General features: G+C 47.4%; 1 protein-coding gene across 9 annotated transcripts in view; it reads right to left on the reverse strand.

Moving 5' to 3' along the window:
- Positions 1 to 14624, reverse strand: part of ST3GAL3 (ST3 beta-galactoside alpha-2,3-sialyltransferase 3) — a 189141-nt gene that overhangs the window by 5830 nt on the left and 168687 nt on the right. For 6 of the 9 annotated variants that reach the window (XM_075097839.1, XM_075097840.1, XM_075097842.1 and 3 more), the window contains one exon: positions 11916 to 12062. The exons of the other annotated variants lie outside the window; for them this stretch is intronic. In XM_075097839.1, the coding sequence (XP_074953940.1) occupies positions 11916 to 12062 (147 nt within the window). The remainder of the gene's footprint in view (positions 1 to 11915; positions 12063 to 14624) is intronic. 9 annotated transcript variants of the gene reach the window in all.

Below are 14624 nucleotides of genomic sequence, written 5' to 3' on the forward strand. Positions count from 1 at the left end.
CCAGAAACAACTTGGTGCTTGGCTTCTGCTAGCATAAAAGCAGAAACTGAAAACTGGCACTGGGAAGAAAGCTGGCTCATAAAAGGAAAAAAAGCATGAATTTCTGCAAGTAGCAGTGGGAGAGATGGTGGTGCAGAGCAGAGGGAGCTGGGAGAGCAGGGCTGTGAGTGCCCGTCACTTGGAGCCAGAAAGCCAGGATGCCCCAGTGTGCTGGAAACAGTCCCACATGCGGCATATCAGCTGGGGGCCCCAGGCTTGGCCCCTGCCATGCAGCAGCATCTCTTCTGACAACACAGTCCCTTGCGAGGAATGCACGGCACCAGCAGAGGCAGCCAAGTGTGCGTGTGTGCTCCTGCCAACAGGCAGTGAGCAGCTGTCTGATGGCACAGAGGCCACACTGGGAACACCAGGTCTCGATGCATTCACTTACATCTGGCTGGGCTTGCTGTTCAAAGCCTATCTGGAGCACCAGGGAGCCTGATGTACCCAACACATCATAGCACAAGCTGATCCCTCCTTCATGTCTTTCAGCCTCATCAAGCAGTACGAGAAGCCAACTGGTTTCACCCAGTACAACCTGCTTGTGTCCCTCCGTATGGACGGTAACTGGGGAAACAGCCACTTCTAGGCAAACTCAAACCACCTAAAACCTCACTGTAGGCCACATCCAAGTGCCTTATCTGATGGCGAGGCGAAATCTGCTTCCTAAAAGGTACAAATGGAGCAGGAACTTAAGTACCAGAGATGGATAATAAAATTTTGGCTGATACAGTTTCAGTCTCTCACATTACTGCTAGGTCTGGCTCCGGCACTGACTGCAAGGTTGCTGGCAAGACCTATAAACCTCTGGCTGTTCAGCATCCAGGCTGCTCTATACCCTGGGCACTGCCACAAAATCCCTTTTCCAAGCAGAAAGCCACATCTAAGGGAATTCAGCCTCCCATTTGATCCATGGATCTTAGTGGTGTCTGTGGCAGTACTCTCAAGCATTTTGTGGTTGAATGTAAGACCACAGAGAAAGAGGATTCCCCGGTGAGGACGAGCTTTCATTCCCCCCAAAGAGCACTAGCAGAGCACTCGCTCGGTGCGGTGCTGCTCCCCCCGCGCCCAAGAGCAACATGGGCAGGAGGGATGAGGCATGTCTTCAACACCAGCTCCAGTTACTGATTACAGGAGAGGGACTCACCTCACTGACAGACAGAGCTAATCAGGCAAAGGAAGCCGCATTCCAACCCCAGCAGCCACAGCTGGGAGAAGAGCCAGAGCAGATTTCTCAAAACTGCCAGAGGCAGTCAGGCACCTCGCTCCCATTGCCCCAACAGGGGAAAGGCAGCAAAATACACCCTAACACTCAGGAGGTTTTAGGGTTTATATACCCTAAATAGCACCCTGGTAGCACAGCCTGGGTAGCACACACTGCCAGCGGGGCCCGGCAGGCAGGAGGCCTCTGTGAGCTGCCTGCAGGGTCTCTCCAGGCCTTGGCAGGCTCATTTTGTTTTGGTGCCAGGACCACGTTATGGCTGTTGTAAGGGGGAGTTCTCTTTTGCCACCCTTTGCTGGGTAAGCTGGGGTGCTCTGTGTAACCAGGCTCGTGGGCAAGTTATCCTGGAAATCTTTCAGCTGACACAGTGTCCTGAGCTGCAGCAGGATGGTAAGAAAGAGCCAATGCTTTGGCCACCCATGCTCCCATGGACAGGGCTGTGCTGTCAAGAGTGCTCATTTCACATTTTAAGCAAAGCACTCTGAGCAGGATCCACACCTGGAGGATTACATGAAGCAGCTGCAATGCTGATGGTTTATTCCTGCTAGTACTGCAAAGAAGCCTTCTCCTGCCCTCGGACACTGGATACACTTTGGCTGGGCTGGCAAAACACTCACTGTCCCTTCTGACTGCTTTGACCCTCTCTTCCTGTGCACACCGACCCATTCTGTCTCACTTCCTACCCTGTATGCCGGATTATTCACATTCATAAAGCTCCTGCCCCAAGCCCTGAAGCTACGCCTCAGCATCACAAACATAAAACTCCAGCTCTTCTCTCATGAATCTGCACCTCCAGACATCAACAGAGCAGCTCAGAGCATTCACTGCCATCTCCACCATCTTGTCCCCGCACGTCACTACCACCACTGCTCCTGCGACCTGGCAGACTGGCTCTGCCCTCTCCCCGCTCCATCGCTCGCATTGAGCAGGTGGCTGGTACAGCTTAGAATCATAGAATCATGTGGGTTGGGAAAGACCCTTAAGACCATTGAGCCCACTTATTTGTTCCCATTTGTGCCAACAAACGGGCTGCTTGTCTGAGCCCACGGCCAGGGTAATGAACTTCTGGGAGCTCCACCAGGAACGTCCCAGGAGGCTCCAGAGCCCTTGTTGTTTGCGGATCAGGCTGGGATTTGCTTTGGGTCTCTCTGTGATTAGTAGGTGTTTGCTCTTTTCAGTGGAGAGAGAAACAGCAGGGGGAGAGTCGCTCTGCCAGCAGATGCACTGTTACGGCTGTCCAGCCCAGAGAAGTGGCATTGGTCTGATGTGTGATCGCTTGGTCACAGTTATTAGATCAAAATTTATCATAAGTTAAGCCATCTTTCAGGCTTATGCAAATGCAGCAGCCCTAAACCTCCCGTCCTTTTTTTCTTGATGACTCCACAAGGAAGCACAAAACATCCTCTGTGCCTTCAAGAGAAGCCAAGCAGAATATTTTAAGACTAAGAAAATGTTTCAGAGACCAACCCAGGAAGAAGGTAAGCTCCCCATATGTAATCAATTACAATCGGGGAATGCCTCAGCTTCAGAGCACATTAGTCTTATTAGTATATTGCAGTATCTTAAAACACAGGAAAATTAAATCTGAGAGAGTGAAGTCAATGAGGAGTGCATTCAAGAAAACGAGCAAGTTATAAAGCAGAAGGTTTCTCAGTTCTGCTACCTCCTCCGTATTTCTGCAAGTTAGCAGCATTTCTCCCCGAAAACCTGCACAGAAACCACAGCAGCAGCAAGAAGTGCTACTTTACTGCTAACAGTCGGTTTCCAGTCTCCATTGGTGCTAATTTATTTCTACCTTTAACCTGCACTGCCTTGTCTCTAGAGCTGCTTATTTTTCTTGATTCTGCCTTGCCCATGCCCTTGCTTTGGTCCTGGTATGGTGACCACACACACTAGGTGTTTTATGGCCACTCCTGAGCTGCAGTTTCACCTCCCAAGTACACCTCCCATGACACCAGTGCCCTGCCTCGTTCAGGACCTGTTGCCCCCTTCTCTCTCAGTCCATCCACTGGGACATGGCAGCACCACAGACTGCCCCGGCCTGCCTGCACCCCTCGGGATGCACACACACTGAAACAAAAGGGAGGGCTGGGCACCCTTCTCTTTTCGAGTTTAGGAAAGATTTACTCACAGCTCCTTTAAGCCCCATCGTTCTTATACCTACTTGAAACTTGAAAGAGCTCTTTTAGCTCCTGCTTATTCTTATTACATACAGAGAGAGCAATTGTATCTCTTCTCAGTCTTCATTTTACCAAGCTAAACAAGCCATGTTTTCTTTTTCCTTCTACCAAAAGAGGCCATTCGTCTTCCCAGAGCTGTATATGCCTTTTCTTTCACAGTAACAGCCTGGCACCCTGAATGATCCTGTGATTTCTTCATACCTATCTAAGCATTTTCCTCTACTGCCATTGCCAAATAATGCTTTCCCAGTTTAGTGACAAAATTTCTGTTATTGCTCTAAATAGCATGACCTTCCATTCATTCTCTTAGGTTTCATTCCACCCAGTTTACTCCTTTTCTCAAGGTGCTCCTGGTCTTCCTGGATGGTATTTTGGTACTCCTTTGTATTGACCACACCTGGTTTTGTATCATCACAAATTCCAATTGCACACCACTGCCTTCTGTGCCAAAAATCATTAAAGCAAACACTAAACATGACCTCCTGCAGGGGAACTCCCAGCTGTCCATTCAGCGCTGCCCTTTGTGTTCTCCTTTAGAGATGCTATTCACATACAGGTGTTTCACCAAACCGTAGCTTCTGAAGCTTAACTAATAGTATCTCATACTGCACAGTATCACACGCTTAACTGAACTTCAGACAGACTGAGATACCACTCTGTCCCCAGAATTAATTTTTTTTAAATAAAATAAAGGTATCAAATTAGGTTTGGTAACCTGCTTCTGGTAAATCCATGCTGTGTTTACTTTCAGGTTTTAAATATTTTTTCATTTAAAGTCTGCTCTGAAGTTCTGAAAAGTGCCTCTGAGGTCAGATTAAGAGGTCTGAATTTGACAGGATTATTTTCCTTGCCTCACTTCCACCCCCCAAAAAAAAAAAAGAAAGGAAAAAGAGGTATTATGTCCACTACAGTCTAATCCTGTGGAACCACGTGTAACCTGACAGATTTATTGAGGACCTTTTCCTCTGGACTTGCAGCTTAATTGTCTCAACAGCGCAGTGGTTGGAACAGAGATCTCTCAGGCTCTCACAGCTAGTGCATTAGCTTCAACGGCTTTTGCCTTTCACTGCTGACCCAGCCATTCTCTGTTTCTATGAGCTCCTCACTGTAAGCCACCCTTTCCCTCATGTTCATCATATCACCCTTATGGATGTAATACATTCATTCATGTAGTTCCCACTTTGTCTCCTTAACCCCTACTACTTCTGCTTCCTTCACCTCCCTGGATGCCACAGCCCTGGTAATTCTTTCCTTGTTTCCATTTATTTGTTTGGCAGTGGGACTGTCCAGAGTTTGTTTAGTTTCCTTTGCAAGACCTAATTTAGCTTAACTTTTGTCAGTTTCCACTTTATTCCTGTCCCTTCCAACCATCAGGAAGTCTCTTCACTGCCTCATGCTTTCTCACACTCCTCTGTTATTTCTAACACCACTGTGAAGCAGTTGTTTATGAAGTTATGTCTACAGCCTTTTCCTGCCAGTTCCCCCCTTGCTGCAAACATGAACTGCAGAAAGGTTTTGCACTTTTGACAGAAGAAAAAAAAGGATCTTAAGTCTACATTGAGTCCACAAGCTCTTCAGGTGCATCTGCTTTTGGTAGCCTGTTCTCCTAGGCTAGGCCTAAATTCAGAGAGGTCACAGTTTGCCCACATGTCCCAGTTCCACTGGGCACTCTGCCAGCACTGCTGAGTGCCACACCGCAGTCTACATACTGCCCTGCTTATCGAGCTCCCTCCTTCTGGAAGCAAAATCTGAGCTATAACATCCCTCATGTTGCCTTTCCATTTCATTTAACCACGAAGGCACTAGATCAAAGCCTACTTCCTAAAACATCCCTCTGCTAAAAACAGTTCTGAAAGGCCATCAGCTCTCCTTGTGCCCTCACGGTTGGTGAGAAGAGCTGTGTTAGCTAACACATCCCACAGTACCTGGGCTCTCCCCTTGACAGTAATACTGGCTGGTAATGTACATCTGTGACAGTGCGATTCCTGGTGTTACCTAGCACCCCTACAGAGGTCTAGGTTCAATACTGGGGTCAATATTGGGTTCTAGCACACCCCTGTAGATCTTTTACTGTATTTTCCTACAGAGATGTTGTCCAAACCCTAATTCTGTTTTTGCCTATCCTACAGCCTTACCTTCCTTGCTGTTATGAGTGCATAGTGGTACCCCACAAGCCTTACCATACTTCTGTCCTACTGAACAAGTCAATACCTGTGCTCTGGTCATGACTGCTATTCCATCAATCTTTTCCAGATTTCTATTACATAGACACACAGTCCTCATGCACAGGAACAGCATGTGAGGCTTTCGTTCAGCCAAAATGCTGTCAAACAGGTGGCTTTTAAACAAAGACAAAAATGTATAAACCTCATCAGTCATCACTGCCGACCCCAAGAAAAAGCACTGCCCTTTCAGAGGTCCCCCTGCCCCAGCCCCTAACCTCCCCCTCCAAAGCTGACCTCCATTTCAGTCTGCACCATTCCTTGTACTCCAATCGCAATTCATCAGCCAGGCTCGAATAGCTGTGTTTTCAGTCTATAAATCACCAGGCTAGACATCTGCCTGGCTTTCAAAGGAGTTTTGTTCTTCTTGTTGGCTACCGCAAACTTTAAGGTGCTTGGAGGCCTGAAGCAGTCCAACCACCCCCTCCCAGGCAACTTGTGTTAATTTAAAATGCAAAGGACGGCTTCACAGAGAGAGCCCAGATGATGATAAAGCACTATTGTTTGTGCCTTTATGGGCCAAGTCTCCAAACTTGATGTTTGTGGATTATTCTGAGAGGTAGCTGCTGGCGGGGAGAGACAGAGACAAAGCTGTGTGTCACTGTGTGCTGCAGGCCACCTCCCCTGGCCCCTGTGACAGCCCTTACACAGGCTGAATAAGAAGTGTTACAAGATGGTGTCCTCCAGCATCCCACAAAGACCTGCTGGGGAAGCGGAGCCAATGATCAGAAAGAAGCCATCAAAGGCAGTCACGCCACCTTCCCCTTGGGTCAGGCAGCAAGTCACTGAAGTGCCAGGCACAGCTGTATCAAAGGAGCTGACACCTCCAACAACATCGGCATTGGCACTTGATCTGCTTCTACAGTGAAAAGGAGACCAGTCAGCAGCTCCACTGCACAACACAAATGCTGCAGATGGGCTCTGGATGGATAAGGGTGGCTTTTAACAATGCATTCTCCATTTTTACCAACCGCAAGTGTGTGAGGCAGTCTGCAGCCAGCTGCTGAGACGACAGCTCGGGGTGCTCCCTGTGTTGTATCTGAGGTGACTCTTTGGTCACATTCTTGCTCCTGCAAGATATGATCAGGAGACTGAAGCTCACCTCTGGCTCACAAGGCTGGGGAAGGCTGTGTGCTGCCAGGCTCAGGGCAGAGCACACAGAGGACGGATGCTGGGAGCCAGTCTTGCGCTTCATTCCCATGATTTAGCACAGTCTCCTGCTATCTCAGTTTCATCAACTCCTTATGGATATGTTTTTACTATTCTGAATACTGTCACTTTCCCATCCTGAAATAATTTCTGCCTGAAACACTAGCCTGGTTTTGCCATTAGCAATGAAGGTCTGTTGTAATCCTTATAGGCAGATTAATTCTTTTTTTATCCAGAGAAGTCTTCACTCTATTTTAAAATTATACCCTTTTTCCTCACCTCCATTTCCATGTTTCCTTCACTATGTTCTCTTTGCTATGTTCCCAGTGGATCTGACACTTCTAACATTAATAGAAGACAGTGATACGATAGAAGACCTGTGATAAAGATATACTTTTATGGAGTGCTTGGGCAGGAAGCATTACAGGAACTAAGCAAGAAATAAAAATACAATAAACTATATCAAAATTCAGCTCTGGTGGACTCTGCTATGAAAACAGAAACAAGTGAGCAGACACCTTGGCACGGACTCAATCATCTTCTGTACAGTATTCATGGAAGCAGCCAAGGGTCGAAAGCTGTTGCAGATTTACTGGGAATAGAGAAAATAGTAACTGAAGGGAGATGACACACTTGGACATTCTGCATTTTGTAAGTTAAAAGAAAGAGACAGGATCGCATCTGAAAAATCACCTGTGAGAATTTACACGTCAGTATGGGGTCTACTCGTCAGCAGTCTCCCAGTAACAGACCAGAGAACAGCAGAGTGTCTTCATACCACCCAGAAAACCCCTGCTGAAGTCTGTGCAGCCCTGGCCACTATGGGGAGGAGAAGAGAGACGAGGGGGAGGGTGCTGGGCAGTATAGCTGCAAGCACTGATCTTCCAGCTCACAGCCTGAAACAGAAAACACTGCACCAGTGTGCTTCCAGCTCTCCAGGGCACGCTTACGAAGAGAAAAGGGTCTTCTCCACCAGGTCTGCCTGGACATACCCTGGCTGGAGCACACCGACCTACCCAGGGCAGAAGGTAAGGAAGCCATCTAGGACTAAACTGGAGAAATTTACTCCCATGAGTGCTCACAAGCACAGGAGAACCCATATGTGTTTTGCAGCCATACTACTGACTAGGGTTCCAAGACCATATACTTCCCCATGACTGGTAACACCGGTGAAGCTCCAGAGCATCTGCCTCCTCACAGAGCCTTTTCCTCTGGGGCAGGAAACGCCTGCCCAGCCCTCAGCAGTCTGAGATGCTGGAAGAGGCAGTGGAGGCAGCTGCCTCCTGCGGTAGCAACCGCAGCACAGTCTTGGACCTTGAGGGCTTTTACCCCTGGCGGGGATAGCAAAAGACTAAGCAAAACTATACACTTGGCCTGCTTGTTTCGCCTCTTGGAAATTCACCCGCCAGTCCCACAGAGCAACAGGAAAAATCACGTTCATTTCCACAGAGATTTTATCACCTCGGTCTTGGCATGGAGAGGCATCTCCGCCCAGCTGTGAGCAAGCGAGTGCATTTTGCTGGCTTTTTTTTTATGTAATCAGGACAAATTCCTTGGAGATGAGTCACAGGGTTTCAAGGGTGTCCAGAGAGATGTCAAGCAGGCCTCAAGTGTAAATCAGTGACACACCTTACCAAGAAGATGCACACTTGCCAGCAGACCCGTTGCCCCTGTGGACACCAGGCCAAGGAAGGGGCTCAATGGATGTTGCTGGGGAGCCTCCCATGAGCCACATACACTCATGTGGCACCTCCAGACCCAGGACGCTGCTGGTGTTTACATTTCCTCTGTAAAGACAGTGATAGTTTCAGGGTGGAGCTGGAGTGCTTCCCTGCAGCTGCTCTCCAGGCTTAAACACTGAAGATTTTTGGTCATCTAGGCTAGAGGAGTCCGGCAGTCAGGGAAAAGATTTGAACTTCAGAAATAGAGGTTCTGCCCCACCAAAGCCTGGTTAAACTGCAGGGGCTCCTGCCTGAGATATTTGTTATGGTGGAACAGCTGCATCCCATGGCAGTTGTTTCAGCGCTGTGATGTTGCTATGTTAAGCAAACCTTTTCCACTCCCCTACCCAGGAACAAGTACTCCAGTCTGCATGGGTCTGCAGGCCAGACAGAGGACAAAGACAATACTTGCATAATTTCAAGGCACAGGCTACTTTAGTGGCTCCTTTAGAGGCTGAAATGTGGAGGAGGACCAGGAAGAACTAGACTTGGACACAATCCTGGAGGTCCAAAGTAACACTGAGGAAAATGCTGTGGATGCTTTTGGGTCTTTGAATGTCAGAGCAGAAGGAACAGGTAAGAACTTTGGTGGACCTTGGCTCTGGGTCAGTCTTCTTTCACTAGTGCCAAGGGCAACATTTGGCACCAGGTGCTAATGCAGGACAGCCTCCTGATTTGCAAACCACATGCAGGTCTCTCTTCAAGCAGAGTGTGCAGGGCACTTCCAGTCTAGACTGGGGCAAATCTCCATTTGCGTGTTCTCTGAGGACAACTGCAGAAGACAACCCAACTCTCACACCCTTCACCTTTCAACTTCATCCACAGGTGACTAACAATTACCAGCTACCATTAATATTAAATGGGAAAGAAAGAAATGCAAGCCTCTCTCTGCTCTTCACATTCCACAATATCACAAACAATTTGTCCTATTGGGAGGGGCAGAGGCAGGAGGAACGTTAATTATTGATACTTGGGAACAGATGGCTTTTCTTGTACCAGGGCAGCGATACGTAAGAGGAGCCTGTGGGTGAGGATGTGAGGATTAGATGAGCAGACACATATCAGATAACCAGTTTTCAAGTGGAACGGGAACCTTCCTCCTAGAACCAGCTCTGCTGGCCTGCAGAGCTCTCATCAACAGCCCCGGCTGCAGAAACAAATCCACTGACATCTGAACTAGTGAGGCTTCTGCAGAACCTTTCAACGCTCCCTCACCTCCATACAGAACATCCTGGACATGACGACTGACAGCTTCCAGACAGCAGAGGCCTGACAAACCAGACACCAACTGGTCTCTCTAGGAGACCCTGCTGGTTGCATTTCACATGTTCATCCTTATCTGTTGCCCTGTATGGTTTATTCCTGAGGCCACATACGGTGTCCAAGAGTGATACCCTCCTGTCTTCCACTGGCTTCTGCATCCCACTCAGGGTGCTTGCCTCCAGCATCAAAGATCCAAGTGATCTGGACTGTCAACTTCAACCAGAGACACTGTCATCCAAATCTTTTTGCCAACTTTTCCCATTGATCCATGTAAGGATCAAGACCAAGAAGACTTCATTCTTGTCAGCTCCTGTGTAGGTGTCCTTGAGTTCAGAGACACCTACCAGGCTGCAAAACAGTCTTGGCACAGGACACTCACCGTGAACATCTCCATGCCCAAGAGCAGACCATGGGACTGACATCCTTATGAGACAGTAGGAACAGCTGATTCTCTACCAAGGGTAGCTGACTCACCAGAGTGGACACAGTGGCACCACAGAGACAAAACTTTCATGAACAGTCTCTGTACCCACTGCTGGAGCCAGGCATCTGCATTAATTTTCACTCTGGCATAGTCATGTCTTTTCTGGAAGACTAAAGAACCAGCTGTACGGACTCAGACCTGGGCCTGGGTAGCACAGGGTCCTGTCTCAGGCAGTGGTTATAAGCAGATGCCCAGCGAAGAACTGGGCACGCCAATGCCGGTATCTCCACTACTACTGCTAGAATGATATTCCTCAGCTATTTTCCACTCAGGGATTTCACAAGCCAGACACCACCTCTATACCTAGTGACTCAATTCCACTTTCCTCTCTGGGCATTCCCCTTAAATCCTGTAAACAGGCACTCACTTTCCCATCAAGAACAGATTAAATCCATGGTTATTCCATTCAGCAAATCAGATTTTCTTGCTACCTCCACAGACCCAGAAGGTAGCTCAGGGCCACAATGTCCAGTCCCTTGATATATCAGGGACCTCCTCAAAGCCTTTTCCCAAAAGCAGTTTGTTCTCTTGGCTGCTGCTGAGAGGCTGTTCCAAAGCCTCATTACTCTGATAATTAGACACGCTCTTCTCATTTCTCAAGCTGACTAATCACTGATTTCTAATTCCTCTCAGTCTGCCTAGGGTCATGCAGCCTGCAGCCTGTGAGAGTCCCAAGACACGTACAATCTTGTGATTTAGAAAAACACAACTTTCCAGCTTCCCTCCTAGCCTGGATCAATGGCAAAGTGCTCGAGGTGAACAAATGCAAAGTGCCAGGAGACAGCTACTGTCCATGAACAATACAACTTTTTGCAACGTGGAGTAGGATGGAGAAAGTTTCCCTACATAGGAGCCAGTGATGAGAGGGAAGCAATCTTACAAAGACCTGGGCCACATCTGAGCTGGGAAAGACTGAGTTCTACCAAAAAAGCAGCAAACCTTCCCACTGCAGAAGCTTTGGCCAGTGCCCAAGTTTGCTCTAGTTTGGTACAGGGAATGGATAGACCTGAAAGTGTGTCTTTATACTACTGCATTATACCAACACAAGAACTTTTGTTCCTCTAAAAATGCTGTTCATCTCACTGTGATAGTACCAGAAAATGTTTCTAACATAGATCTGGCTTTAAAGAGCAGCCTCCACAGAGCCATGATGTGTTTACACTAGCAAACTGCTACTGAACAGTCAGCTGAGAGCTAACATGCTCGGGCTAATCTCACCTCCCCCACATTTCACAGGGGCTGAGGAGGGGATCATCTAGCAAAAGAAGCCTATGGATTAGAGAGCAATACAATGGATCAAAAAGCAGGAGGTGGCCACATCTTTTCAACCCCAGAGCAGAATTGCTCCCTTTCACCCTACTCAAGTTAACATTCATATGAATCTTTTCCCTGCTGCTCAAAGGAGGAATAACATTATATACACATTCCAAAGAACTTTTCCCAGCAGAAATAACCATTTTTAACACACATTGCGCTTGGGAGAATGTCTAGAATTTTACAGGCAAATGCATGGGTGGAGCTGTGTTTTGACCCATACAAGCAAGCTGTAAGTTGACATCACCATCCCAGTCAGGCTCTGGAGTCGGGGCGTTCAGCAGGCTTGGGCGGAAGATGTGCTCAGCAGGAGCTCCCTACCTCTTTGATGGCAGACATCTTGATGTTCTCATAGTAGTGCAGCGGTGCATTGGGTGAACTCATGTCATAGCCAAACCCAGCTACCGCCACCTCATCACAGTTGTGCAGCGCCATGGTTATTGCTACGCTTCCCAAGGTGGGGATGTTCTGAGAGGAGAGAAAGCAGGAATGGAAGTCATTAGCAGGTTGCCATTTCTATAACCAAAGATTTCCTCTTACTGTCTCTGCTCACAGGGGCACTGCTGCTACTAATCAGAAAATCAGTAACAGGGTATTTGGCTATAACTGCACATCAGCTGCCTGATGGGGTCAATAGCCTCCCAACTTGTAAAGAAAATCATATGCCAGCCAGCTTCCTGCAAAACATCTAGCAAAAAAGCAGCTGCTCTTATTTGAGGCTCTATGATCTGACTCTCCAGGGGAGTACTGCAGGGCAGACGGATTAATGCAAATGGTCAGACTCCCTTGTACAACTTTGCTATCCTGAGAATGGGGCAACAGATGAGCTGGAGTATGAATTACAGTTGATACGTTAGTTTTCTGACATTAAAACAGACGTAAATACTGGATTACAATTCTGTGCACATTACTGGCTTCCAGCTAGGCTAAGAAGGAATACTTATCCAAACGGGCCACCACACGGGAGCAGAAGTGAAGAACAGTACAAACTCTTTATTTTACTGATGCCAAAAGCATTTTAAGGAGGCCGTTAAACAGCTCTGGGAGATGGAGAGATCAGGCAGACCCAGTCAGCAGTGTGCACTGAGAGCCCTTCCTTTGCCCAGGGGCACCCCCACAGGCAAAGGCCACTCTGGCCTGTGCCATACCCTTCCTAGCTACAGCATACTGGGAAGATGAGGAGCAGCAGGAAACCAGCCATAGACAGGTGTTAGAACTCTGAGCAGGGACACCCTGACCATCCTCTCCCAAACGCTGACTTGCCATTTGCACCAAGGTCCAGCTTCAGCCCTTCCCATTTCATCTGGCTTCTGGTGAGGCCCTATGACAGCGGTGCTGTACGGTTGCAGCTCCTCTTGTGCATTTGGATGACATGACTGCTTGTGATAGATGAGTGTTTCCAGTGTAAAACCCAGGCTCACAGACTCTGTTAGCTCTCTTTTAGCCAGATGAATCCAGAGGTAGCCTTACCCCAGGGGCTAGGGTGAGGCTGAGAAATCCACCCACACATCTTATCTTCATTTGTAGAGCATCCAATGCGGACCATATCAAAAGTATCACGAATTCAGAGGACATGCTCAGACAGTCACCAAGGGTGACAGCCTCTTAGCTGAGATATAGAAACCAGCTGCACGCTTATATTTGGCATTTAAAACGGTTCACCCTGAACCGGTGAGCCATGCTATTGCATTTCACCTGATGTTTGTGACAGACTGGGAACACAATGTTTTGAGATTCTGCCTCTCGTTCAAAGGAACCCGCTTTTGGCAACACACTGCCCTGCTCACTTCTGATTGTGTGACCAGTCCCAAGACCAACATTTTCCAAGCAAAGAATGCCACCCAAACCCTAGCTGAGATGTGCAGAGCTCGGAGTACAACCCACGTGCTATGGAGAACTCCACTACCGTACACTGGAATTACACTAACCTGAAGACAAATGTGCAAAAACTGCTTATGGCTAAATCAGTGAGATACTAAATTCAAACATTTGCAGTGCTACTCTAACAGCACACATCTGAAACGAAAAGACCTACTACGTCCTCCTGTGCCAGCTCCAGATGTTAGGAAAACCAGCAGTCGTTTTGTTCTCACTGCTTAATTTAAATTGATACTCACCACAAACAAAATTGATTTTATTCTGGTTACTTCAGTGAATTGTTAATTCACTGGTAGCCATAACATATCAAGGCGGGGTTTAAAAAAAAAGGAAAACATTTATTAGGCAAGGATAAGAAAATTCCCTGAAACTTCAAAATATGCAAAAACATCCTGTCTTCCCAGGAACGGCAGTTCAAATTCAGATATTCTCAGCTTTATGTTTTACATAAGAGATGACATTCGGATGTCACTGGAATTGCATCAGCTGGTAAGTGGACTTGCCACAAAACCTTTTCCCTCAGCTGAGCTGTAGTTACAGTGTCCAAAACATAGTGAGTAGATGGTTACGTGCTTGAGAACGTGTCGTCGTTGGGAATAAGATGGCGTTAACACCACCCACAGTTGCACTGGGCCCATTCCCACGGTACAACTCAAGGGAGACGCAGGGTCTTTGCCTGGAGGGAATTTCACTGGCCAAGTTAACGTTTAAGAGCTAACTTTTTCTAATGTGAGTTTTACAAACCACAGAGAATTAATCATACTACCCAACCTTACGGGAGGACTGCCAAACCACCATAACTTTCTTTCAAGCATATTCTTATTTTTGTTCGTAGAATAACAGATTACAGAAATCAAAAGTGAACTTTCCTTTGGTCACCAAATATCTGCCTGACTTTTTTCTATGTATAATATCTCCAATGGTCTTTATGGAAGAACAGGAGATAATTTTCTCATCTGCTTCTGTTCTTCAGTAGTACGTGACATGCCAGTATCTCAGTACCACCTGCTCCTCTCAAAAATTATTTAAATACCAAAGACTTCCTAACCTCTTGGGCTGTAGTAGATGTATCTGGCTTGGCCCCTACAACTATCAGAAAAATCACATGGTATCCTTAGCAAAATAGTTTTGTGTTGCCCTAAAATCACATTC

This window comes from Phalacrocorax aristotelis, chromosome 6 (assembly GCF_949628215.1).
Source record: "Phalacrocorax aristotelis chromosome 6, bGulAri2.1, whole genome shotgun sequence".
NCBI classification, from domain to species: domain Eukaryota; kingdom Metazoa; phylum Chordata; class Aves; order Suliformes; family Phalacrocoracidae; genus Phalacrocorax; species Phalacrocorax aristotelis.